The following is a 27,879-nucleotide window of genomic DNA, read 5'->3' as shown; positions in this document are numbered from 1 at the left end:
GAAGGGATTTGAATAGTAAGGATACCCGATAACAGGATCTTCCTCTGCCTCCTCCATGCATGGTTCACTTCCTCAAAAACCCCATGCCTCCATGCCAGCACTTCTCATGTTACGTGCCCCCATTTTCTTCGCCATTTTATACCATGTTAACCTCCCGACACAACCATTATACTGGACTGTCCAGCAATTTACTCCATAAGAGCTTTTGTGGAATTTGTGTCAATTTATAGTTTTTGTCAAATAAATATGACACAACAGAAACGAATAAAAAAAAGGGACAACAGACACGAACAATAACGTCTTACTTTGAAGTGCCAAAATAGATCAATGTCACCAAAAAGCAATGTCATACAATGTTTACTTTTTCAAATAAAAATAGAAGCTTTTTATTTTGAAACCTTAAAACAACAGTTTCTAAATGGTTACAGTGCATAATTTTCAAAGATAAGGATGCTATTTTTACAGGAAAAAAGTCTGTGTCCTCCTGTGTGACACTGCTTTTTGTTGACATTGATCCAATCTGGCACTGGAAAGCAAGACATGCGTTTTTGGATAACATTTGCGGGGCACCCAACAATACCCAACATGTATTGCTCAGTACAACTCGTAGGAAAAAGTTGCAAAGTGGTTACAGAGCATTCCGTCATAACAATAAAAAGGGACTGTCACGTGCTCAAAAAGAGCAAATTTAAAATGAGCAACTCACCTCAGTTCTTCGGTACTCGAGATGTCTCCAAATGTTAGTGCTCCTACGCAGGTACTCCAAGCAGCTGTTAAAAAGACAAAAAGGACAAAGCTGCTTATTTTATTTGCCAAGCAGTCACAGCTTAACTCAATCTGGCTCCAAGCATTACAAGGTTGAATGCCACAAGCAAGTCTTTAAGAAAATGAATCACTATATTGGCGAAACCAGTACTTGGAAAAAGTGATGATGCAAGGGAACAACTAGGTGACCCATGAGTAAGCCAGCTAAACTATGACATATCTTCCTCCTTACTGCACTTCAAGAACTTGAAACCTACACAAATGCACTTCAGCTTGACAGAAATCCTATCAGCTTCGTCTTTTCTCATACCATAAGCAACATAAAGGTGGGTGAGAGATGCAGCTCCTAGAAGCTTGTTCAATAACTTGGTAACTTAATCCATGTAGGTGTACTTGTGTTATGGGGGACATTTAATTAAAGAAGTGATTACTCATTAGCACCAACCTGAGTGTAGCCAAATGGATACAAAGGAAAGCTGTGCAGTTTTCTCCGAAACTGCTCAGTTCCAAGAAAATTGCAATCTGGTCCAGGGTACGAACCTGGGACTACTGCCTGTCTGGAGCAGTCAGTACCCATCAAGCTAACCAGGGTGGCTAACAGACGACAGTGTGGGGCCAAATTGATTAACTACTTGAAGCGGGAGCCATGTTATACCCGTGCCACACGGACAGATTTAATGCCATTAAGTGCTTACTGCCTTAAGATTTAATGGCATTCGTGCGGTGCCACACGCATAAATTTAATGCCATTAGCCTTACTGCCATTCGCGACCTACTGAGTTCACGACAACTCATTCGCCCGTGCAATGCGTACTCTCGTTCCCATTCCACACGCAGAAAAGCATGCAGCTTTGTTAGTAACAACTTCCTAACAAGTAGGAAATAGTTAATCCTTAACTTTCAGTCAGATGAGGCAATTATAACGCATTTTCGATGCAAAGAGCGCCATTTTAACCAGCCTCATTAACAGGTACTCTCGACTTGGGTGCTGACATGCGAGTTTATGGCTACTTTTTCGACTTGTAAAGCAGGAACAGCCGTATTTTCTGGAAAATCGTTTTTATCTTACATTTGAACAACATTTCCCATATACTGTGCTCATTAGCCATGTTTATATTCAGATGAAACTTTTGACTACCTTGCAAGCGTTATCGTCATCGTCACTTTCGATAATGGCATTAAATGTGGACGTGTGGCACCAACTCCGAAAATAATGGCATTAACAAACTTAGGGCCTTAAGCATTTACTGCCATTTCTTGTGAGCGTGTGGCACGGGTATTAGTCCAGTGTATTTAGCGGAATCACCCAAGGTGGGGTGGAGCAGATGTCAATCGGGGAGTAAGTACTTGTCAGCATCCACCAGAGAGACAGCCCAACATGTGGGGGTCCATGGTTCAAGGTCTAGATCAAGACAAATTTTTGTGGTCCAAGGTTTCAGAAACCTGCACAGCTTTCCTTTGTAGCCATCTAACTGCACCAAAGTGTGTGCCAAGTAATTACTCTATTAATTGAAACCTACTTCACCTTGAGGACCTTCCTGAAATACATCAGACAAATGAGGGACACTCAGCAGTAATGAATGTTCATGGCAAGAGCATGCCAAGGCATGCATGACTAAGAAATCGTGCAAGCATGCACATACTACCCTCCTACCTTCACCGACTTCCATTCTGTCTTACATGTCAGTTAGTTTACGAATAAAGCATTCAATACACAACAGCTAAGGAAAGTAACATGTGGCTTCTAGGCTTTGCAAACTCACCAGAGCAAACAGCACTCTGTCACTTCCAGTCGTGCCTTTAGTGCGTTGTAGTTCAATCCTAAAGGGAGGAAAAAAAAGTGCTCATCAAACTGATTAGTAACCACCTCAAGAACTACACTTTCGGAAAAGAAACAGCCGTCATCATAAGCCACTGTAAATTCTCCTGCCGAGTCTTGCGGCATTTGTCAGGTCAGCAAGTTGCTTAGTTTGCTAAACCATGAAATATCACTCTAATGTCCTTCTTTTTTACGTCCCATGTTCAACTGCAATGGGTGAAAGTTGAAATTCACGCAATTAAACTTTGATTACCATTTACCTACTATAATAGTGCATTTTAAAAGTACAGCCGGCCAAATCTTTAGCTGGCGTGCGCAACGGCCACTCTTTCTGTGCTCCTGTGCTTTGGTATGAAGGAACTTTGCGGAAAGCTCAATATTAAGCACGAGCTTATTGAGCATGTGCTTAAATTTGATATTGTCGCAAGTTTTCTCCGTCATAAGCTACAGGAGCACGGAAAACGCGGCCTTCACGCACGCCAGCTAAAGATTTGGCCGGCTGTACACTGACGCTGAAATATGATACGCTTATTTGCTTCAGTAAACATACAGTACAACACATTGTATGAAAACACTGCCAAAATGTCTTCAAAGAAAGCATTACCAAAACAACACTCGAAGACCGCACATGTCTGCACACAAGTAGCTGCTCTCAGAAGCAGGGATAGCACATGCTTCCCTACACAGAGCATTTCTTTCGTGCTCGCAACAGAAGATACCAGACTGGATAGCAAAGAGTTTATTCAGTAAAGCACATATATACAAATTTTTATGTACTCCCATTAGAGAAACAAACAATTCATCAGATGAGAAACAGTGCAAAACCCAAACAAGGTACCTATATACTATGCGTCAACATGCAAATTTTACTGAGGGACCAGGCTTTTCATAATGCAAAAGGTATGATTTGGGTGTAGATGAACCTGTACTTAACAGCACTGTATTAGCATGAAAGCATGAGCAATGCAAATGCTGCTAAGTCACTCATAAAACAACCTTCTTATATGCACAATCAAAACAGAGGGTTTGATTAGGTTAGAATAGGTTGATGTGCAGAATCCAAAATAGTTTGAATATGCTCATAGTACTGTTTGTACTGAACACTGCAAAGAAACAACACTCCATTTGCACAATGGAACGTTTCCGCACTTCTACAGTTGTGCCCAAGCATTAAGGGAATGCAATGAACTTGCAATGCAAGCTGGAGTGTGAGCGTGAGTGCGGTCAGACTTTCTGAAGAAAATCATTGTAGACCAGCTTGCACAGAGTTCACGCATCAACCTAAAATTTAGTTCACAACACTTTTCTTACGTTAACCTATTAATTGAACATCCACAACATGTTATCGCATAGTTTATCGGACACAAACTAGCACCAAGAACTGAAATCTAAATTAGAATCAAACTATGGCAACTCCAAGCTAACAAGTCAAGGAAACAGCCCAGGAGAAATGACAAAATAAGACAAAGCCTGCCATGATATATTCACAAGCAAACATCCTGTGATTTCATGGTGAAGTTTCCACTTAATTTTCACTTGAAGTACCCACCACTCTCGCTGAACAAAATGCATGAAAAAAAGTACAACCAACAAACTCCCTAAAGCAGAATAAACAAAATGACAATAAGTTTGATTCTGCCTGATTTGTTATAAGTTTTCACCCCATTTGTTTCAAGACAGTACTTGTAAATACTAGACACTCCAAATATTTTAACACGACTAACAAAAATAGCTATAAATTTCAGTTGCAATGTAATGTCAGCAATATGAATGCACTTAATTCACACCTAATAACTTGGAACACAAATACTGTCAATCATGTTTTTAATACAACAGTACTGTAATTATGACACACAATTCCTAAGACATCTTATATTTTATCCATGGTGTCAAGAAATCACAATCTATCAACATAGCATGCTGGCACGGCATTTCACCACTTATGCACTATGAGGGAGTGAAGCCCCCAAGATGCAGGAAAAGTGATATAGGCACAGAGGTGCCATATTTTCCAACGAGCACCACAATTCGCTGCCATAGATTAGAGTATGTGATTGCACCTGTCATCTCCACAAGTAATGTCTCGAGCCACCAAAGCTTCGATCATCGCTCATATATCCAGAAGACTTTTGCCCTCAATAGTACAAAAGAAAAAAGTATCAATGGTAAAGCTGCACATTTCCATACTACATGCTGTTTTCCATACTACATAATTTCATTCTCTATATGTATGTTCGCCTTGAATGTGTACATGCTCTATTACTTTGCCTTTACCGGGCCTCAAGCATCTCTCAAGCTTTCTTCAAAATTAAAAAAAAAAATTAGGCAAAAATAATCATGAATGGAATGTAGCCCCATAAGCCACAATTCAATGAACACATATTATCCACATAAAAACTGCTGACAGAAAAAGGAAAAGGAGGTCCAAGTCCTGTCATAACACACAAAAGTGCACCTTATAATGCTGCTGATTTTGTGAAGCATGGAGATGCCAAAAGATATTATTGAGCTTGAGGACTTGTATTATTTAGCAGGTTTGAGAGAATGTTTAATTTGACAAAATAAAACTTCAAGAAGTCAAATATTGCTCTAGACAGTGTGTCACTAGTATTCTGCTCAAAAAAAAAAAAAAATGAAGTCACATTCAACAGCCTGTTTCTACATGACTCTATGCGATAAAGTACATTCTTCCACTCCCACACAATATCTCGTCCACAGAAGGAAATATGTAAGTGCAAAGTTACAAAAATACAGTTTGGCTACAAAAGAAGTGCAATCCTACTTTTCACATGCTACACACTGGTGGCCAAACAAAAGTGCGTGATTGTCAAAATTAGCCAGTGTCAGAAACTGAACTTTTGATTGCTTGCACATGCCAAGCCAGACAGCTTGTCTGTAGAAGCTGTCTCTTCAGTGCCAAGTTCTGGCGGCAAATGCAGCCGTTCAACAAGAAACTTTTTGCTTCTCTGATGAAACAGGAAGTCGCAATCCGGCATCAGAACACCGAGAGACGACAGACGACAAATTTTTACAATTTGCAAGAGCCCATGATAATTTTTGTACAGCGGGTTGGCACCACGCTCGTGATCGTCAAATGCCTGGACCTTGAGTACGATGTCAGCCACTCGTCGGCAACACCGGAGGACGCTAGGATGCGCCTCCGTGATAACTGCGGGAACTGTAACAAACACACTGGCCGGCTCCCCTCTAATTAGCGCTTTTAACGCGTGAAGAAAGGAAGAAACAGAAGCGACCGAACCCCAGGCCGGACCACCGAGCCCCTGAAGGGCTATTCTGACCGCACTATGCGATGCGCTGTCGTCCGTCTTTGCTTTGTCAACTAGTGAGCTCACACTAGCCAGCACAGACGCGTAATTAGGCTCCACAACAATGCCAGCCGACCGATCGGCTGCTTTTCCCCACGTTTCGCAAGGGCTGAATGTGTTCACACAAGCGCCGGCGAGCTTCGTGCTTTCGATCCGTTCAGACAAGTCGAAAACATGGTCCAGTTCTTCGTAGTCCAAAAGGGAGTCTTGCTTTGCCATGCGTTCGTAGCGGAAGGCTATCTTGAGGTCGCCATCACTCGTACTAGACGCTGAAGCAGGCTGCCCCGCACTGTCAGCAGCGGATAGCAGTGCTTTGGGTAGCTCGCGAAGAAACTTTGATGGCTCAACGTCTCCGCTAGCAAAATAGATACGTTGTTTTTGCTCAATCCCTTCTGCGACGTAGTACTTGAGCAACTGCCTGCAGTACGTACCGAAGGCGTCCTCCTCAGCCAGCAGAATGCCCCCGAGAGGCAAGCCGCCACCGAGAATATAATCTACAGCAGAAACACCACATGACAGCACTGTCTCTGAGGTAAGAGGTGACAACTTTGTACCCGGAATGCCACGATGAGCCGGTCTCGTACACTTCTGGAAGCTGCTGCTCATTTTTTCTGGAACTCCGAACTCAAAACCACACGTAACGTGAGCAACTAATCATTCGAACCCAACAAGCCTGCTGCGATCACGTGCGCATCAGACGAATATCATCAGTGCGCACGTCTTAGCGGGTGCCAAACTACTTATTACAGACAACAAGGGCTACGACACGCTCAAAATATGCACACAATTTAGAATTCTTTGCATGAGAGCCTTTGTTCTAGTTACTTACGGATACACGCAGGCCTTCTTGACAGTGAGCGCCACCTCAAGTCGGATGTCGACGCTGACCGCCGACCGGCGCGCCACGCCTTGAACGCCTTGTGTATAAAAAACAGACTGTAATAAAAAAAAAAGACGCCACTTCACTGCCATAATGTCACTTGGCGCCACTTACAGTAACCTGGCACTGGCTGCTATTAAGCGTGGTGGCGTGTCTGGATGCTGCAGTGTGCTCGAATCTTTGGTAGGCATTCAGCATGTTTGTAAACAACAGGCACTAAACGACGCTAGAAAGCGGCAGTATTCTACGCTGTGGTATGTGGGGATTACGAAACTGAATTCGGCTTCGAGAGGCGACGTAGTGTGGAGAGCTCGTGATTAATTTCTGTTCTTGCACGGCATATGGGCATTTTCCTCATCAAAGTGTGGCCTATGGTGTGGCCGCCGGCGCGGCTGGGTCTCGATCCCGCAGCCTCGTGATCAGCATCGCGGCGAGTTGTAAATGGTAAAAAAAAAAAAGTGTCGAAACGAAAGAAAGAAAAAAAGACGCAGGTAAGCTGTAACGCATGGCCGTTAAAGATATTCATATTCCATATAGCGTTCGACAGGAGACGAGCTGATAAACACCTTAGCATACCGTGTACCGTGCTACCGTCACCGTTTTACCGCCGCGGTGGCTCAGTGGTAATGGTGCTCAGCGGCTGACTCGAAAGACGCGGGTTCGATACCGGCTGCGGCAGTCGAATTTCGATGGACCCCGCCGTGGTGGCTCAGTGGTTACGGCGCTCGGCTGCTGACCCGAAAGACGCGGGTTCGATCCCGGCCGCGGCGGCTGAATTTCGATGAAGGCTGAATTTCGATGAAGGCGAAATTCCAGAGGCCCGTGTGCTGTGCGATGTCAGTGCACGTTGAAGAACCCCAGGTGGTCGAAATTTCCGGAGACCTTCACTACGGCGTCCCTCATAGCCTGAGTTGCTTCGGGACGTTAAACCCCAATAAACCAAACCAAACCAAACCGAATTTCGGTGGAGGCGAAATTCTAGAGGTCGAAATTTCTGGGGCCCTTTACTACGGCGTCTCTCATAGCCTGAGCCGCTTTGGGACGTTAAACCCCATAAACCAAACCAACCGTTAGCGGAGTACCGGGAGCCCGCGCTTGGCAGTGCGTATACGCGCAGCTCGCCTTGAGAGCGCCACATGCACATGGCGCCAGGTACCCGGTAGGTGGCTGTGCCCATGCCCGCCGCATCGGGACCAATAAGCGCGTGCGCACTGGCGGTGGGCGGGCTGCCGGTATTTAGGTAACGGTAACACGGTACACGGTATGCTAAAGGTGTCTAATATTACGACCGTCTCGTACATTTTTTTTTATCTTTCGTTTTGTGCGCTAGACGGTGGCTCAGTGGTTATAGTGCTCGGCTGCTGACCCGAAAGACGCGGGTTCGATCCCGGCCGCGGCGGTTGAATTTCTTTGGAGGAGAAATTCTAGAGGCCCAATACTGTGCGATGTCAGTGCACGTTAAAGAACCCCAGTCGAAATTTCCGGAGCCCTTCACTACGGCGTCTCTCATAGCCTGATTAGAACTTCTTGTTGGGCAAGTTGGTGCATTGCTTTGAAAGAACCAAGTTGCGCTATAAAAAAGACAGCCACAGGAAAAAGCCAAGGAGACAGACAGAGCGCTCTGTCTGTCTCCTTGGCTTTTTCCTGTGGCTGTCTTTTTTATAGCGCAACTTGGTTCCTTAGAAACTCATAGCCTGAGTCCGTTTGGGCGTTAAACCCCATAAACCAAACCAAATATCAATCTATGTGTCAAGTAGGAGGCACTGGTGAGGTGCATTCCTCAGCTTCTGTGAGACCCATTTACCTGAAAATAAAATGTGTGCGCCACATTTTTTTTTATTAACATGTGCGTACTTCAAAATCAAAGTTGGTAAGTGTAAACAAAAAAAAATTCTGAGGGCACTTAAGTCTACTTATGTGGAGGAATGCGAGCAGAAGCATGTCTTTTGAGGAAAGGAAGGAGCACAGTAGCTCTTGCATCTCGACATCTCTGTGGACATAGGTCATTGGTCCGAACCCCTGTCGCAAGCTAGCCTCCAACTAACTTCTCTCTTGGCAGAGTCTTTCTCTTAAAGACAATGTTGGGTGGAAGTTGTCTGACTGAAACATGTTAGCTATGTACTAAGAGAAATGCTATGACACCACCCAGAACACTGTACATCAAACGGTTGCTCAAAATTTTGGTGTAAACATGGTCGGGAATGCTGCCACCACATTAAGGTACGCCAGTGATGCCATTGCTGGGATTTCATCTACACTTACGAGAGCATCTACACCTTCATGTATGAGGGGGTGGAGATTTGGGCATGTATCTTACTTGCTACGTAGCCTGAACTCTTTGCAATCATCTGTCGCGTTACTTGGTATGACGTCACATTACATAGTTGTCACGTCACCTGATATGACATCACATTACATCGTTTCCATGTGACGTGGTATGACGTCACATTACATCACACATGTTAGCTTACATACAGACATGGACAGAAAGTAGTCATCATTGTCTCATGACTTGGTATGATGTCACACTCACGTGATGTCATCACTAATTATTCTTTGTATTACCTAACTGCATTAATCAAGCAGGTTAAATAGTGTTCATTTAATAATGTTAATTAGCATTACTTAATGGTGTGACGTCATCATCTTCATCACGGCATATTACACCACTCGCAAGTTTCCCCTCGTGGCATATTACACTGATCACGCGTCTTGGCATGGCGTCGACTCGTGACATTACATGGTGCCGTTTTTTGCGGACAAATGTTCTGCGGACATGTCTTGCGGACATGACCTTGAAAGTGAGCCATATAATGCTTTCGTATTAAAAAATGCAGGGCTAATTTACCCCGGACACCAACATACCTGAAATGATCAACCATTTAACCATGATCTTTGTTAAGTTTAAAGCCCTAGATAGCTTTGCCTTAAGTCGAAAACTTATATTTTTCGTACAATCTTGTCATGAAAGTTGTCTGATTCAGATATGTAATATGTTGGCCTGAGAACAAATCGAACTTACAGTAACATACAGGCACGAATGTCTGCTAAAGGGCCACCCTGTCTAAATAAACATATCTTCACTCATTCACTCTTGACCAAAAGAAAAAAAACCTGTGATATTTCCTGACAAAGATATATGGTATGGCTTTCATGGCACCATGCTTCATTTCATTTCTAGCTGCATCAATGACTGCCAATGGCATTTTCATCCAGTCAACTGCGTATAAAAAGTTTCTCAGCAATTTTTTGCAAGCAAAACTAATAAAATGTACTAGCCTAGATATAAATGAATGGCTGGAAGGTGCAGCACATTTAAATTTCTGCATGCAGTTAGACTTCTTGCATGGCCCAACCAAATCAGTGCTTAACATTTTTGCAAGCATAAGATAAAAAGAGCAGAACGGTTGATAATTTGCCACCGACTCAATGAAACCGTTCTTTTCTAATCCTGGTTTATAGTTTACTCATCCTCACTGCAGCCTGCAATAAGAAAGTAGCGACTTATGTGAGAAATCTTGCAAGAGAAGGCAAGTCAATATTTGAAACCAGGTGTTCATCTCAACCACAGTTTCAGGTACACGAAATTCTATGCATCCAAAACCTGTGCGAATTTGGCTTCCAAGAATCAGTGCATAAAATACTCCACACATTGTACACTTAGTCTGCATTGCTTAAATAATACAAAGCCTTACCACGGTGGCTCAGTGGTTATGGCGCATGGCTGCTGACCCGAAAGACGTGGGGTCGATCCCGGCTGGTGCGATCAAATTTCGATGGAGGCGAAATTCTACAGGCCCATGTACTGTGCGATGTCAGTGCATGTTAAAGAACCCCAGGTAGTCGAAGTTTCCGGAGCCCTTCACTACGGCATCCCTCATAACCTGAGTCGCTTTGGGACGTTAAACCCCCGTAAATCAAAGCAAATTATATAATACAAGACTGCAACATCTGTCTATATTGTAACCAAAAGCCACTGCTTGCTTCATTGATCCAGTCCTGCATCGGATGTGACTGCCCTACACCCACGAACTTCCTTATTCCAAACCCACCTTATTCCCTGTTGCCCAGGGACTCAGAACATTTTTTGAGTGTGTGGGGGGGACTGAGTTTTTTTTATTTATTCCAACTTTTACTTATATATTAAATTTTATATTTCTTGTTTATATTTTTCTTATTTTGAACTATTCAAAGGTGTATTTGTTAATGCATATAAAATGAACTGAAATGGGCAGCTTTATAAAAATGTACAAAAGAGGAGTGATTGGCTGCATTGAAAAAGCTTGCGCATAGTCTGTTTCAATTCTTCTATAATCATGCTCATGAGCAGGAGTCAGCCAACTTCTGTTGGGACATGATTGTTTTAGCTTACTGAAATGAAATGCTTTAAAACTGGCTACAAAGACTACTTGCTGAGCCCCACTATGCTCTATATTAATTACATCCTATAATTGAGGTGTTTGTTAGAAATCTGACCGAGTCCTCCGTGGGCTTGGGCCAGGGGATCAACGGTGCCCGGAAAAGAGTGTCGTTGGCGAGCTGATGGGCCAGCTCATTGCCATCAATCCCTTTTTGGCATGTTACTTATTCTCCTGGCCTCAGTGGTGCTGCTGTGTGTGTGTGCAGGCTGTGCGGCAGGCTGTCCCAAAAGTCACTTGATTGGCTGGGCCTCTGATATTCAGTCAGCCAGGTGTGCAGTTGGCACAGTGCTTGCTTCCTGTTGTGCTTTCCTATTTGGGCCCACACTGTTTAACCATATTTTGGAACAAAAAAAAAAAAAATCTGCTCGCTTTTAAATTGAAATTTTGTCTTTTCTTACCATACTCGCAACCTGGTTAACCAATGCCAGAATTATGAACATTAAGGGAAGTCGGCTGACATTCCATATTCATACTGTACATCTCTTTCATGTTTAGGGTCACTCTGGCCTGTTTGGTATAGCTGGCAAGATGTCGTGCAACTTACTCTCAAGCTCTAATCTGTCCCCTCTTGAGAAAACCCTGACTTACATTAAGGCACTTTCTGGCAAACTGGTAACAGTTGTATAGAACCTATTAATTGGGTTCCAAGTATATTTGATATATTGCAACGTTTTTCCCCCATTCAGCTTGGTGAGTAAAAATCTTGACACATTAGGGCCAGGACAAAGAAAGACAAGGGCCGATGTTCATTGTTTTCACTATTTTCAGATTTTTCAATAGCTCAAGTTGTAACTCACCACTACTTTTTAACCCCTGGCTTGGCACATATTATGTATGCTGTACATTGATTACGATAATGGTTTAGAGAAACTGCAAGCCTGAATAATCTGTAAATTCAAGTTTTCTGGTTCTGTGCAAAATTAACATCCCTTCAGCTACACAAACGATATTTGCTACGCAATACGCATACATGGAAGGGTCAGTGGTAAAGCAGCAGGGGCAGTGCCCTGATCCAATGGAGTGTGCATTTCCCGGTCTTGCTTTTGTATTTCAGTTTCAAGTTTCTGCATTACTCAAGCTTGCTTTTTCTTAACATGACTATCTTGATTAGTGAACAGCATATAAGCTGCATCGATATACCAAGAGGGGTGTGAGAAAGGAGTAATGTGTTAAGACTCAGCGCGTTCAAAACCTACAAAAAGTGTTACTGAGCTAGCCTGTTAAGAGGTTATGTACCTGGAACGTCGCTTATGGCATTGTTGAGAATGTGATGAAACTTAAAGCTAGTGGTTAACAGAACAAAACATTTGCTGGAATCAAGGCAAAACTGTCGCAGGAGCTCAGAGCATGTCGCTCACCAGTAATACAGAACAATAAGAAGCAGCAAGAATAGTTGCTCTGCTGTATGTGCGCAATTTACTGCTTATATGCTTAAAAAGATGGATGCCTAATACAATGTGCAGTGGCTTTCTTGGCACTCCTCACGTCAAGAGTTAGCAAGGTGGTGAATGGGAGCTCAGATAAAAGAAAGCAGGCAGTTGTAGCATGACAGATGAACAAAAATTTGATGATAATAAACATTATATGGAGATCCGTATACCTGTTTCCTGCCAAAAATTACGTCGGGTAAATAGGGACCTGCGTTGAATGAATTACTGCTTGAGCACAGGTATGCACACCAGCAGGTCACAAACACTGGAAACTTAATATCACTTTGTTCAAGGTAGCTATGCATGCCCAGTTTTGAAGACAGTAATAATTGTAAAACTGAAGGGAAAATGCAAAGCCTTTACAATGTCTCAGCAAAGGGATGGCAAATGTGTGAGCCTTTCTGAAACAAGTGGTTTATAAAGCGAAATAAATTGGACTAATCTCATCCAAGTTTCAAAACTGAAGTAAGTTTTCCGTTTTCAGTTATTTTATTCTTTCACTTTGCTTACCACAGCATGCACAAGAATCATGAAAGGAAAATGATAAACTGTTATTAAATGCAGGCTGTCCTGTGTATTTTGTGTCCGTATGCATGCTCGTAGTCAGACCCAGATATTGAGTGCTGAAAATTGACTAATATTTCTCTTCACCCAGTAACCATGGCCTTCTTTCATGCCATCTGTGGAGTGCGACTGCAAGCAACATTTGTGTTGAAGTGGTCACGGGAGACTTGGACCTGGTATCTACTATGTATAACAGACACCAGTCAACTGTTCCTTCCAAGTAACACTTTTTGTTATCTTTAGGTCATTTGTTTCGTGATTTGATTCAGTGTTTCATATTTTTCAGTCATAAGTTAGGAATGTTTTGTTAAGTAATAAAATGTTGAATTCTTGAATTGAAGCTATTTTTTGCTTTTCTTTTGCACTGAGAACAGTGCCTGCATTGAGAACCAACCATATTGGTTCTTTTTATTTCTTTAACGCAAATTTTACTTGAAGTTTTGCTGTGGTTGCATTTAATTAACACAGTTTGTCCTCCCAAAGCTTTCATCTCACAGTACACACATTGCAGGAATATGTCACGTTTGCACAATCACTTTATGAAGAGCCCATGAAGTGAGCTAAAAATTAACATGCAGAAAATCAAAGTAATGTTCAACTGTCTAGTTCGCAATTGGCAGCGAGGTGCTGGAAGTAGTAAGAGAATATGTCTACTTAGGGCAGGTAGTGACCGCTGATCCAGATCATGAGAGCGAAATAACTAGAAGAATAAGAATGAGGTGTAGTGCATATAGCAGGTTCTCTCCGATCATAAACAACAGTTTACCAATATCCCTCAAGAGAAAAGAGGAGGTATCTGTGCGCCGGATTCGGGCAGGAGCGGCTCTGACTCCTTCTGTGCGTCATCGGTGGCGTGACAAACGTTTCGAAGTGACTGACAAGTGTCCCCATTGTGGTGCTGCGCCAGACCAGTGTGACGAAAAACACTTGCTGTGGGCTTGCCCGGCTACAGCTTCCGTGAGACGATGCTTCCTAAAGAAGGTAGGCCTGTGATGGGACGTTGCAGGTGACTATCGCAAGTGGACTCATGATAATCGCTTTATCGTGAACTTTTGCCACTTTTTAAGCGAGGCTTGTTTACACTCCTTCTTATAACTTTCCCTTTTACATTATTCCTAATGGCAAACATCTCGAATAAAAAAAAAAAAGAAAAGTGTACAACAGCTGTATCTTACCTGTACTCACCTATGGGGCAGAAACATGAAGACTAACAAAGATGGTTCAGCTTAAGTTAAGGATAACGCAGCGAGCTATAGAAAGAAAAATGATAGGTGCAACGTTAAGAAATCGGAAGCAGGCGGAGTGGGTGAGGCAACAAATGCGGGTTAATGACATCCTAGTTAAAATCAAGAGGAAGAAATGGGCTTGGGCAGGGCATGTAATGTGAAGGCAAGATAACCGCTGGTCCTTAAGGGTAACGGAGCGGATTCCAAGAGAAGGCAAGCGTAGCAGGGGGCGGCAGAAAGTTAGGTGGGCAGGTGAGATTAAGAAGTTCGCGGGGATACGGCGACCGCAACTGGCAAAGGACAGGGTTAATTGGAGAGACATGGGAGAGGCCTTTGCCCTGCAGTGGGCGTAGTCAGGCTGCTGATGATGATGATGAGCAATAAGAACTCAGTTTGGAAAAAAAAAACAAATGTCTTGCATGCTTGCTAGAAAAATTTATGTTTTGAGGTGTGTATGAGAAAACTTGTTGCTTTGCTGTTTTCTTTCTGTTACTTGACATTTGGCCTGTTGTCGACAGATTAAAGGCATGTTTGTGCTTAGCAGAGGTCTAGGTAAAAATTTTGTTGCAAAAGAAACTACTGTGTTATCTCATGCACCAATTGCTGGTACGCATACCTCTGCTCAGAGCAAAATTACACCTTTAATCTGCAGACAACAGGACAAATATCAGACAAGAGGGGCAAGGGACAGCACAGCAACTAGTTTTCTTGCATATCTTCAATACAAACATTTAGTCTCCCAAGCATGCATGACATTTGTATTTTTTTCACACATCTTATTGCTTGTGAGACATCAAGCATGAGCTCTTCGTAAAGTAAATTTCATTTAATACCATTACATTACCACAGCTACAAAACGCCTGAAGCACTTCTTCACAGCTTCTCAAGGTATCGCCTAGATGCCTTACATTCGACAGATAGCATTGCATTAGCCTCGCCTACAGGAGATCTTCAAGACTTTGGACGGCTATATAAAATCTTAGCTGTACTTTAAGATGTCAAACGTCTTGGTATAGATGACTTTTAGATTTCTACAAGCACTTTTTTGTGTTTTATGGGTGGGTCCCTGAGCACTCGTCCCACCAGGGGAGTGAGACAGCTGATGATTTTGCCTGAGGATTCGTCAACCAGGACGTGGCCTGTCCAAACCTGAGGTTGGTCAGGGAGCGCATGGTCACGTATCATGACATAACGATGCACTATCATAATGATAGACTTGATACCCCTCCCCGACAAGTCTGACCAAACCTCAGCAGGTGGCCTGGAGGCAACTCCAGATGAACACATTCCCCAAATTATGTATCCAGGAGTACTCTCATCCCACTGTAAGCTGTGTGGTGAAGATAGGGCAAACTTGTCCATGGGACACACCGCCGATGGACCTGCAGCTCTTGAACCGCGAAGAGTGGGTGGTTGTGGTGCTCAGCTCCGACCCGAGGACTCAATTCCAGGCCATGAGCCAAGCTTTCGAAGTCGCCGAGTGCCAAGGGCTCTCGGCCACTTCACGCAACCAGCAGTGAAGCAAGGGGGGAAAGGAGAAAAAGAGAAGAATGGTGAGCCTGCTCGACCTACCAAAGAGAAACTTTGAACTAATTTTGACGAAAATAATCTCTTCTACCACCACCAGCCCGCGGCAACGGCGGCTCTTGGCTACGCTTCAGCCAGCCAACCGAGCCCAGCTGAGTGCTGTTTCAGACACTGATAGGCACCGCTGCGAGTTTTCTTGGCTTCCATCTGCGTGGTTCTTCCATTGTGCTGAAACTGAGTGGTCATCACATGCCATTCGCTCTTCGTGCAGTGAAGCCTCCTCAAACGCGACACAGCCGCTTGTGAGCGGACTCCACCGCTAATGTGTTGTACGGGAAGGGTGTCGAGGAGGCTCATATTTTTCTGCTCCAAAATGGTATGCACTGATGGAAAATAAAGCATTGATGGAAATGTGAAAAATAGTCATTTCACGCCATTCCAATCTCTGAAGTAGGCAACCATCTGTATTCTTTCACTAAATAAATTTACCTTGGCATGATTATTGTCAGCTTTTTTGGAACTTCAGATAATTGGAAGGTTTTTTTTCCGTCCCTTGAAGTTTGAATTAACGAGCTTTTACTGTAATCCTTGGAGCTTTTCCAGTAGCATGAAGTTTATGGTGAATACAAGGGGGGGTACTGCGCACAAAAAGACAAGGACAAGAAGATAACACAACAAGCGCAGACTCGCGACTAACTTTATTTGAAAACACGATACTCCTTTTATAGTTTCAAACTGTCATATCACACACATGTGGAAACCAAAAACCTTTCTTCATTCTGATACAGTTTGATAGACGGGTCACTTACGCAATCTTTATCCTTCTGTTTGATACAGAACGCCTCCGCCAACTCACGCGCCACCTGGTCACGGCTCCTCCTCAAAACTTTTGTACCTGTCAGCAAAGGCAGTCAAGGGTTATTGCGCGTAGCATCCGGGCATGCGCCACAATGCAGGGGTAAATTCGACCCTGTCCCTGATTTCATGGAAAGCTGGTGCTCTCTTAAGCGCTCATTCAGACATCGGCCTGTCTGGCCGATGTATACCCTGCCACAGGTGAGGGGAATCAGGTATACGACACCCGTCTGGCACCTGACAAATCGAGTGGCATGACGCTTCTCGCAGTCCGCTTTCCTCTTCCCTCCGGACATGACCTGAGGGCACAATGAGGCCAACTTGCATGGGGCGGTAAAAACTACCGGCACGCCGTAGCTTTTCGCCACGTTCTTCAAGTTGTGGGAAATTCTGTGAATATACGGTAGAACCGCTGGCCTCATTTCCTTAGAACGGCCACTATCCCGGCACGTCCTATCTTTCAGTTTGCGCAGAAGCTTCTCTGCAACTGCAACAATGATTGAAGCAGGAAAACCAGCCTTCGTCATCCTAATTACCTGATTATTGAGGCTCTCGTGCACCAGGTGAGCGCAAGACTTAAACAAGGCGCCCTGCAGGCAATACGTTCCGATAGCCCGTTTGACTGTCTTGGAATGTGCTGACCTGAACGGCAGCAGGTCTTTCCGTGCACGTGGTAAGTACATCCAGCAAACGTGATCTGGTGTTAAAGTCAGGTTAATATCTAAAAACTGTAGCTTGTCATGTTCCGGTAACTCGTGAGTAAAGGTTAGACCCTTCCCATGTCGTCTAAACATCGATAAAAATTCTTCCACAATCACAGTGTGCGTCGCGCCAGGTCTATCTTTAAGGAACACTAAATAGTCATCAACGTACCTAAAAATTTTCAGAGTTGTCTCATCGTCAAAATAGCGCACCAGATCACAGTCAATGCTGGACAAGAAGATGTCAGCCAGTACAGGTGCCACACAGGAACCAATGCAAATTCCTTTGCGCTGAACAAGGACCTGATCGTTAAAAGATACAAAGGTAGAACCAAGATAAAACTCAAGTAAAGACATAAAATTGTTTAGCGTTATACCGCAGGCATTCTGAAACGCTATTACACCCCTATTTTCAATACAAGACCTGACGGCGCAATACAGGGCATCGTGGGGTATTGAAAAGAACAGGTTTTCAACGTCAATTGAAAAGGCGTAGCCTACAGGCGGAGCATCCTGTAGGTAGGCGACTATATCATCCGAGTTCCTAGTCAAGAATGGGTCTTCCACTACCACCAATTTCAGACACTTTTGAATAAACACACTTACTTCACGCTGCCAAGTACCTTTTTCACTTACTATGCACCTAAATGGCTTGTCAACCTTATGTGTTTTTACAGTGAAAAACAGTTCTAAGCTATCGCGCTTGGAGTTAATAACTGCTCTCGACAGTTTATCTAAAGCAAGGTCCTTGCACAGCACAGAAGCTTGGGTCTTTACCTTTGACGGTTTCATCTTCTTCCGAACAAAGTTCTTCTCGACTGCTTGAGCAGCTTTTTCACCAAACATCCCCGAAGTCAGGACGACGAAGCCTCCCTCTTTATCAGCTTGCAGAAGGGCCAAGCCGTTGTCTTTGAAGAAAGAGACAACTTCTTTTACTGATGTCTTGAGGCTTGAAGTGCTCCCACACGCAGACCTCCGAGGCTTAGCAGCAGTCCGTAGAAGGCTGTCAACACCGTCTAGTAGGCACCGCTCCTGGTCCTCATCAGATGCCTTCCGCGCCAGCTGCCGGTTCAATGAAAGCAGCTCGTGCGCAGGAACACTAGGCTCAATGCTGAACTTCGGTCCTTTTTTCAGCACCTCAACAATTCCACTCGGTAACTCGGCATCGGCCAGTACTGCCACGGAACCACCGTTATCCTTTGATCTTGGCCTATCTTTGGGAAGACGTAGTAGGAGACATTTCCACCAGAAATCCACTGCCTGGGCTGTCTGACGTCGTAAGGCCCGTAGCCTTACTTCTCCTACCCATTCGGGGTTTGTTTGGAACGCGAGCAGACGCAACCAGTCGTATAGGAGTCTGATCTGACGCCAAAGTTCAGATCTTAGAATTTTGCACACGCGTCTAACATGTCCCGCAGACGGCACCATGTACCCGAACAGAGCGATGATGAAGATGAAGATGATGATCGCTCTGTTCGGGTACATGGTGCCGTCTGCGGGACATGTTAGACGCGTGTGCAAAATTCTAAGATCTGAACTTTGGCGTCAGATCAGACTCCTATACGACTGGTTGCGTCTGCTCGCGTTCCAAACAAACCCCGAATGGGTAGGAGAAGTAAGGCTACGGGCCTTACGACGTCAGACAGCCCAGGCAGTGGATTTCTGGTGGAAATGTCTCCTACTACGTCTTCCCAAAGATAGGCCAAGATCAAAGGATAACGGTGGTTCCGTGGCAGTACTGGCCGATGCCGAGTTACCGAGTGGAATTGTTGAGGTGCTGAAAAAAGGACCGAAGTTCAGCATTGAGCCTAGTGTTCCTGCGCACGAGCTGCTTTCATTGAACCGGCAGCTGGCGCGGAAGGCATCTGATGAGGACCAGGAGCGGTGCCTACTAGACGGTGTTGACAGCCTTCTACGGACTGCTGCTAAGCCTCGGAGGTCTGCGTGTGGGAGCACTTCAAGCCTCAAGACATCAGTAAAAGAAGTTGTCTCTTTCTTCAAAGACAACGGCTTGGCCCTTCTGCAAGCTGATAAAGAGGGAGGCTTCGTCGTCCTGACTTCGGGGATGTTTGGTGAAAAAGCTGCTCAAGCAGTCGAGAAGAACTTTGTTCGGAAGAAGATGAAACCGTCAAAGGTAAAGACCCAAGCTTCTGTGCTGTGCAAGGACCTTGCTTTAGATAAACTGTCGAGAGCAGTTATTAACTCCAAGCGCGATAGCTTAGAACTGTTTTTCACTGTAAAAACACATAAGGTTGACAAGCCATTTAGGTGCATAGTAAGTGAAAAAGGTACTTGGCAGCGTGAAGTAAGTGTGTTTATTCAAAAGTGTCTGAAATTGGTGGTAGTGGAAGACCCATTCTTGACTAGGAACTCGGATGATATAGTCGCCTACCTACAGGATGCTCCGCCTGTAGGCTACGCCTTTTCAATTGACGTTGAAAACCTGTTCTTTTCAATACCCCACGATGCCCTGTATTGCGCCGTCAGGTCTTGTATTGAAAATAGGGGTGTAATAGCGTTTCAGAATGCCTGCGGTATAACGCTAAACAATTTTATGTCTTTACTTGAGTTTTATCTTGGTTCTACCTTTGTATCTTTTAACGATCAGGTCCTTGTTCAGCGCAAAGGAATTTGCATTGGTTCCTGTGTGGCACCTGTACTGGCTGACATCTTCTTGTCCAGCATTGACTGTGATCTGGTGCGCTATTTTGACGATGAGACAACTCTGAAAATTTTTAGGTACGTTGATGACTATTTAGTGTTCCTTAAAGATAGACCTGGCGCGACGCACACTGTGATTGTGGAAGAATTTTTATCGATGTTTAGACGACATGGGAAGGGTCTAACCTTTACTCACGAGTTACCGGAACATGACAAGCTACAGTTTTTAGATATTAACCTGACTTTAACACCAGATCACGTTTGCTGGATGTACTTACCACGTGCACGGAAAGACCTGCTGCCGTTCAGGTCAGCACATTCCAAGACAGTCAAACGGGCTATCGGAACGTATTGCCTGCAGGGCGCCTTGTTTAAGTCTTGCGCTCACCTGGTGCACGAGAGCCTCAATAATCAGGTAATTAGGATGACGAAGGCTGGTTTTCCTGCTTCAATCATTGTTGCAGTTGCAGAGAAGCTTCTGCGCAAACTGAAAGATAGGACGTGCCGGGATAGTGGCCGTTCTAAGGAAATGAGGCCAGCGGTTCTACCGTATATTCACAGAATTTCCCACAACTTGAAGAACGTGGCGAAAAGCTACGGCGTGCCGGTAGTTTTTACCGCCCCATGCAAGTTGGCCTCATTGTGCCCTCAGGTCATGTCCGGAGGGAAGAGGAAAGCGGACTGCGAGAAGCGTCATGCCACTCGATTTGTCAGGTGCCAGACGGGTGTCGTATACCTGATTCCCCTCACCTGTGGCAGGGTATACATCGGCCAGACAGGCCGATGTCTGAATGAGCGCTTAAGAGAGCACCAGCTTTCCATGAAATCAGGGACAGGGTCGAATTTACCCCTGCATTGTGGCGCATGCCCGGATGCTACGCGCAATAACCCTTGACTGCCTTTGCTGACAGGTACAAAAGTTTTGAGGAGGAGCCGTGACCAGGTGGCGCGTGAGTTGGCGGAGGCGTTCTGTATCAAACAGAAGGATAAAGATTGCGTAAGTGACCCGTCTATCAAACTGTATCAGAATGAAGAAAGGTTTTTGGTTTCCACATGTGTGTGATATGACAGTTTGAAACTATAAAAGGAGTATCGTGTTTTCAAATAAGGTTAGTCGCGAGTCTGCGCTTGTTGTGTTATCTTCTTGTCCTTGTCTTTTTGTGCGCAGTACCCCCCCTTGTATTCACCATGATTGACCGACTAGCCCAACAACGTACGCTCTTAAACTATGAAGTTTATGCTCTGATATTTTTATTGCCAGTTTAGTCCAACTAGAGAATCGTGAAATGTGTGCTGCTTTTTGTTGTTCACTGCTGTACCCTGCAAGCTAAATTTTGCTGCAATTTTGCAAAATATCTGAACAGAAAAGTTTTCCTTCTGTATTTCATTTGAATGCATGCAATGTTCGCTTGTACTGTTCAAATACATCATGATGTCAAATGCTATTTTATGCATGTTCCTTTCAGCATCAGAGGTGCTTTAGTCCGATGCAACCCAAAAACGATGTAGCGAATGCCTCTCAGAGGAGGCCCTCCAAACCTTCGTGGTATTAGCCTTTTGTCATGTCATCGCAGTTGACCACCTTGCACCTGAGAGCATGTGTGCCTGCTAGCGGTTGTAGCAGGTGCAAGGCGTTTCACTGTAATGGCATGAAAACAAGTCAGTATCACAGGAAGGCCCCATTGGAGACATTTAACCTTTTATTATTGTCTCTAACCATATCAACCCTAAATGTAGAACGTACCCACCATACAAGCACAGCTAATAGGCCAATAGATGAATATAAATTCTCTTGGTTTCTACCTACTGCATTCTGAAACTAGGCCAGTGCAGCTGATACACCAGTACAGGAATAGACATATATAAGCTGTATATGTGTATTGGTCTGTAATTTCATAATCAAATAGGTAGAAACCAATACAATTTCTATTTGCTTCTCCTATCAGAATTTTCGCTAGGTTTTGATTCATCAAACACAGCGACATTTCACACTGCCTTGTAATAAAGGGAGTAATTGCTAATTAGTACCCACCCGAGTGCAGCCATACGGCTACAAAGGAAAGCTATAAAGCTTTCTGCCAACTAGGCTAACCAGGACCTCTTTTTTTTTTTGCATGGTAATTGTTAGTTTCACTTTATTTTTCTTTATTACAAAGAAGGAAACTGAAGCTAAAAGCTGTAGGAAGAGCTTGACAAGGGCCCTGGAACCTAGTAAATGTGGCAATACAGCAGAGTTGAAGGCAACGGCAGTCTGCAAATAGATCATTACATGGGAACGCACTGTACAAATCAAGAAATGAATACAGTCTTTTTGCATGTGAAAAGAAGAATAACATACTTCATATTACGTAGCAAGAAACAGCAGTAAAATGTAACATTCAGGATAGCAAAAGATTTCCGTGGCAGGAACGACTAATACACTTTTAGATTGTCTGCATTGGTGAAAACACACTGTGGGCAACCTATTAACAAAGTAGGCAAAGTGTAATGTATAGACTGTTTATTGTAGTGCACATGGGATGTAGCAATGTACCATTTTTCTTTGGCATGTCAGTTGAACTGAACACTTTTCCTGTAATTTTCCAGAAAAGATTATGGCATTGGTGTTAGTTTTCAGAAAGGTTCTGTAGTGCAAGGTCAACCTGTAATATATAATTGAATCAGTGGGAGAATATCATATTCAAAAAACGGAGCACTGTTGGAATGAGAATAAGTTACACTAGCTATGCATTGGACTGCTCTTTTGCAGCAGATGTAGTTTGGACAAGTTTGTGACACCTGTGGTGCCCCAGATTATGCAATATTATTGCAGAAGTGAAAATACTAATGTGTTATAGTGTAAAAACTCAACTGTTATCGGTAATATATGCTTCATTCTGGAAATAATGCCAGCAGCTAATGACTGTTTAGATGCAAGGTACTCTGCATGTTCATTGAAAGTTCTACTCTTTAAAAACATTACGCTGATACACCTTTACCCGATCAACCAGTTCAATGGGTTCCATTTTTAGATGTATGCTAATACCCTGGAATAGTAGAGAATGTGGAGGTCCTCGGAAAGGTCCGTTGCAGCGACCACAGAATGGTAAGGTCTCGTATTAGCTTGGATTTGAAAAGGGAACGGAGGAAATTAATGAAGCAGAAGTCTATTAATGAGTTAGCAATTAAGAGGGAAAGTAGAGGAATTCACGATTTTGCTGCAGAACAGATTTTCCACTAACTGATGATGACGACCGTAATGTTGAAACAATGAGCGATTATCTCACAGATATCATTACGGAGTGTGCCCTAGAAGTAGGCGGTAGGATGGTTCGACAGGATACCGGGAAGCTATCTCACGAGACTAAAGATCTGATTAAGAAACGCCAAAGCATGAGGACTTCTAACTCCATAGACAGAATAGAACTACTAGAGCTATTGAAGTTAATAAATAAGCGCGAGGTAGCCGACATCAGCAAGTTTAACATGGAGAAAATCGAGCATGCTCTAAAGAGCGGTGGTAGCCTAAAAGCAGTGAAGAGAAAACTAGGCATAGGTGAAAACCAGACGTATGCGATAAGAGACAAAGAGGGCAATGTCATTAGCAGTATGGATAACACCATCTGTCGGGCTAGTTGGTTGCGATCCATATGTATCAGCAGCGCGAACACCACACAGGAAGAAGAAGGAAAAAAAAAAAAGCGCTCTTTACCTTCTTCTCCTTCTTCTTCCTGTGTGGTGTTCGCGCTGCTGATACATAAGTATGGATAAGATAGTTAAAGTAGCCGAAGAGTTTTACACAAATCTATACAGTAGCAATTGTAAACAGAATGTTTCTGAGAGAGGCAGTAGAGCACAGCAATGGGACATCTCGCCTGTAACGAAGGAGGAAGTAAAGAAAGCCTTAGGAGCAATGCAAAGGGGGAAAGCAGCTGGTGAGGATCAGATAACAGCAGATTTGTTGAAGGATGGAGGAGAGATTGTGCTCGAAAAACTAGCCACCCTGTATATGCAATGCCTTGTGAACTCGAGCGTAAATAGAACTTGGAAAAACGCTAACATTATCTTAATTCATAAGAAAGGAGACGTCAAGGACTTGAAGAATTACAGACCAATCAGTTTATTGTCTGATGCCTACAAGGTATTTACCAAGGTAATTGCTAATAGGGTCAGGACAACCTTAGACTTCAATCAACCAAATGATCAGGGAGGCTTTCGTAAAGGATACTTGACAATAGATCATATTCATGCTATCAGTCAGGTTATAGAGAAATGCGCAGAATATAACCAGCCCCTATATATAGCGTTCATTGATTACGAGAAAGCATTCGACTCACTAAAACCTGAGCAGTCATGCAGCCATTGCGGAATCAGGGTGTAGAAGAGTGTTATGTAAAAATATTGGAGGATATCTATAACGATTGCACAGCTACCATAGTTCTCCATAAAGTCAGCAATAAAATTCCAATAAGGAAAGGTGTCGGGCAGGGAGACATGATCTCACACGATCTCACTGCCTGTTTACAGAAGGTATTCCGCAGCCTGAAATGGGAACAGTTGGGGATAACAGTTAATGGAGAATACTTGCAATGGGCGTAGTCAGGTTGATGACGATGATGATGATGATGACTTTCCAATTTTTGCTTTCCTCTCTGGTAAACAAAACAGCCTTCGATTTATTTCAATTTATTCTTAAAGGGTCGGCTTTTACTGAAAGAGACAGACAGCTGAGTGCTAAATTTGCCCTGCGTTCAATTTCAGATTCGGCATTGCCCATTAAAAAATGTATTGTCATCAGTATATGAAATCAACTCCGCACCTTGGGCAGAATGTGTGATATTGTCGACGTCGAGGAATAAGAGTGTCCCTAGAATGCTGCCTTGTGGCACACCGGTGACAGCTTGGTTCAAAGACCTATAGTGCCACCGATATTGACATACTTTATTTTATTGCCTAGATATAATTTAAATAGCTCTAAGGCTGCTGAACGGATGCTGTATTTCTGGAACTCGAAAAGAAAAATTTTGTGACTAATAGATCGAATACTTTGAAAAATTTGTATATATTCCCATCATCATTTTTTTTTTACCGAAAGCTTCTGTTAAATCTATTTTTGTGTTGCAAAGGCTGTCTCAGTTGAACTGCACTTTCTGAAGTCATGCTGAAAGTCATGAAACAAATGCTGAATGAAAATATGCCAGAATTCTAGTGTGTTTATTATATTTTCATTACCTTTAGAAAATGTGTGGCGAATCGAGATCGGGCAATATTTTTTAAGACTTTCTTTCTCCACTTGTAAATGCAGGCATGATGCGGGCAATTTGCGTCACCTTCAGAAATATTCCTGTGGACAGAATTAAATTATAGATATGTGTAATGATGACATATTTTAAAGGTTCAACCTGCATGCCATCTGTATCTTCAGAGTTGTTATTTTTAATGGTGGTAATAGAAGTGAATACTTTGCAATCAGTGAGAAAAGAAAAATGGACTGAACAATGATGTTTACTGGCAAATATATATCACAGTTGGAAAGACTACAGCTGTCACAGAAGGCATTACATTGATTAGACTGGTCAATAAAAAAAATTATTGAAGGCATCTGCGACCAAAGTGCCATGAAGCAGTTGTCCATCATGCTAAACTGATATGTACAGTTGCCCTTATAGAAGGGTGTAGTAAAGGGCTTAATTTCTGCCAGAGTATATCTGAGCGCTGCATATTTTTGCTGATAAAAAGGTTCATAAAGTAATTATCTTTTGGACTTCTTAGTCAAATTGTAAGTTGGTTTCTAAATGACTTAAATTCAGCAAAAGCTGCTGGATCTCTGCTGTGTGAAAATTTTGCAAACAGTCCATTTTTATGTTTGATCATGTTTAAGAAAGCCTTAGTCATCCAAGGCTTTCGTGCTCTTTTTAGCTTTTTTATTTCTTGTGGGAAATGTGCATCATATATATCCCTCAAGAAATTAATGAAGTTAGACTAGGCAACTACGCTGTTATTTGCAGTGTAGACAGTGTCCCATGTGTGCTGGCTGTTTGGTGCACTGGTGCCACCGGCCGGTTGGATGCGTTCACAGGCATCAATGTCAGTGTCTTCAATAGGAACGCCAACAGCAGTGCCCAGTTTCTTAGTTAGCTGAAGTGCATCTTTGTCTAGAGTTTTTGGGGTGCCTTTCATTTCAACGTTGAAGTAGCGAGAATATTGTTCGTTGCGCTGAATTCTAACTTCACAATCTTTTACGTGGGAATGCCAGATTTCAAGGTCCCAAGAATTTTTATAAGATCCTCATTTTCTTTCTTAACACCAGCTGCACACGTTTTCATTTTCTTGTAACTTTCATTCATGAATGTTAGACTGTTCTTAATATCCCATATAACTTTTTTCAACTCGTGCTCTAGGCTTTCCCTTGACCATCGAAATTCTTGCTTGAGTTCACACTTCAATTCCCTGAACATCTGTTGTGTCCCCTTATTGCTTTTGTGTGTGTGCGCCCCCGCATCCTCCTCCTAACGACCACTCGCATCCTCCTCCTAACGACCACTCGCATCCTCCTCCTAACGACCACTTGCCCCTCGTCGCACGCTGTCGCCAGATGCCCCCCCATGGTGCGCCCCCGCATCCTCCTCCTGTTTTGGGAAGCCACTCCCTCCCGTGGACGCTTCTCCGCTCCCTCCTTTCTTCGGGCGGCCAGTTCGGCTCCTGCCTCGGTCGACGCTGGTCACACCCTCATCGGCTTTAAATAAACGAAGTCTTAAAGTACCGTGTGCGTCTTTCGCTGCATTCAACACAGCGACCGGACACGACAGTGGCGACGAGAAAGTGGATTCGACCCGCGCTACGCAACGCTATTGACAAGCCATGGCTACGCGAGGGTTTCCCAATCAGATACCAGAGTTCAACGGCTCTTCGTGGTCATCGTGGGTTGGACGCCTTCAGTTCTACTTTGAAGCTAACAACATCACAGACCCAGCCTTGAAGAGGGCCAACCTGCTGACGCTGTGCGGGGAGCAGACCTACGATACTGTCTGCGCCCTTATTCAGCCAAGCACACCAGCGGCAGTGTCTTACGACGACATCGTAAAAGCGCTGCAAAAGCACTACGACCCAAGGCCATCCGAGGTCTACAGCCGGGCTCGCTTCCAACGACGAGATCAACTAGGAGGAGGATGCGGGGGCGCACACACACAAAAGCAATAAGGGGACACAACAACATCTTTACTAGCTCTTCCAACATTTTTACTACTAACCTGTTTATCCGAAGTATGAAAAACGAGCGTGATAACTGCAAATAAATGTGTCTGAAGGAAGGCAAGGAATCAAGCTTCCATACATGTAAACATGGCTAGAAAAATGAACATGGCAGCAGCAAAGCACTGGCAAGGAAATTAAGTGTGGTGCAAATCACCCGAAAAAATAAGACAGACCTGCAAGATACAGGCAACAAGATCAGCTGATTCAGCACATTCAGTATGCTTATACTCTCCACCCTTTTAGTTGTGTTTTTGTTAAGCTGCTACGGCACAGCCACTTACTGGCTGCTTAGTAAATAGTCTCTGTATGAGCTATATACAGAGACTATTTACTAAGAAGTCAGTAAATGGCTGTGCTGTAGCAGCTTAACAAAAAATACAACTAAAAGGATGGCAAAGAAAGGCAACATATTAGCAGTGCAAACCAATCTGGTGGAAAGTCACTTTCATCGTAAATGTCCTTCAGCTGGAG

The 27,879-nt window shown here is 43.6% G+C and overlaps 2 protein-coding genes and 1 long non-coding RNA gene across 4 annotated transcripts in view; 1 reads left to right on the top strand and 2 right to left on the bottom strand.

Moving 5' to 3' along the window:
- Window positions 1–7,244, bottom strand: part of LOC149350222 (uncharacterized) — a 48,729-nt gene extending 41,485 nt beyond the window's left edge. Inside the window, exons 1-4 of one of the 2 annotated variants that reach the window (XM_089579206.1) lie at window positions 6,905–7,244; window positions 6,740–6,846; window positions 2,529–2,586; window positions 707–770 (exon numbers count right to left, since the gene is read on the bottom strand). In XM_089579206.1, coding sequence (XP_089435332.1) covers window positions 707–770; window positions 2,529–2,586; window positions 6,740–6,846; window positions 6,905–6,981 — 306 coding nt within the window. In that variant the 5' untranslated portion in view covers window positions 6,982–7,244. The remainder of the gene's footprint in view (window positions 1–706; window positions 771–2,528; window positions 2,587–6,739; window positions 6,847–6,904) is intronic. The other variant, XM_089579207.1, reaches the window with a different exon arrangement.
- Elp4 (Elongator complex protein 4) lies at window positions 3,309–6,733 on the bottom strand. The gene has a single exon (XM_089579209.1). It carries the CDS (start codon window positions 6,514–6,516, stop codon window positions 5,428–5,430), a length of 1,089 nt encoding a protein of 362 aa, XP_089435335.1. The 5' UTR covers window positions 6,517–6,733; the 3' UTR covers window positions 3,309–5,427.
- LOC149350221 (uncharacterized) lies at window positions 6,877–16,571 on the top strand. Its single transcript, XR_016290270.1, has 4 exons — window positions 6,877–7,281; window positions 13,297–13,425; window positions 13,988–15,984; window positions 16,059–16,571. It is a non-coding gene; the product is annotated as an uncharacterized LOC149350221 (long non-coding RNA).
- The last annotated feature ends 11,308 nt before the right edge of the window (window positions 16,572–27,879 follow it).

This window comes from Amblyomma mixtum, chromosome 3 (genome assembly GCF_055824585.1).
Source record: "Amblyomma mixtum isolate Tamu chromosome 3, ASM5582458v1, whole genome shotgun sequence".
Taxonomy (NCBI): domain Eukaryota; kingdom Metazoa; phylum Arthropoda; class Arachnida; order Ixodida; family Ixodidae; genus Amblyomma; species Amblyomma mixtum.
The sequence above is the reverse complement of the archived record's forward strand: the minus strand, read 5'-3'. Positions and strand labels throughout refer to the sequence as shown.

Bases quoted from the DNA above. Each gene is read 5' to 3' on its own strand.
- Elp4 (XM_089579209.1), bottom strand. From the start codon at position 6,516: ATGAGCAGCAGCTTCCAGAAGTGTACGAGACCGGCTCATCGTGGCATT.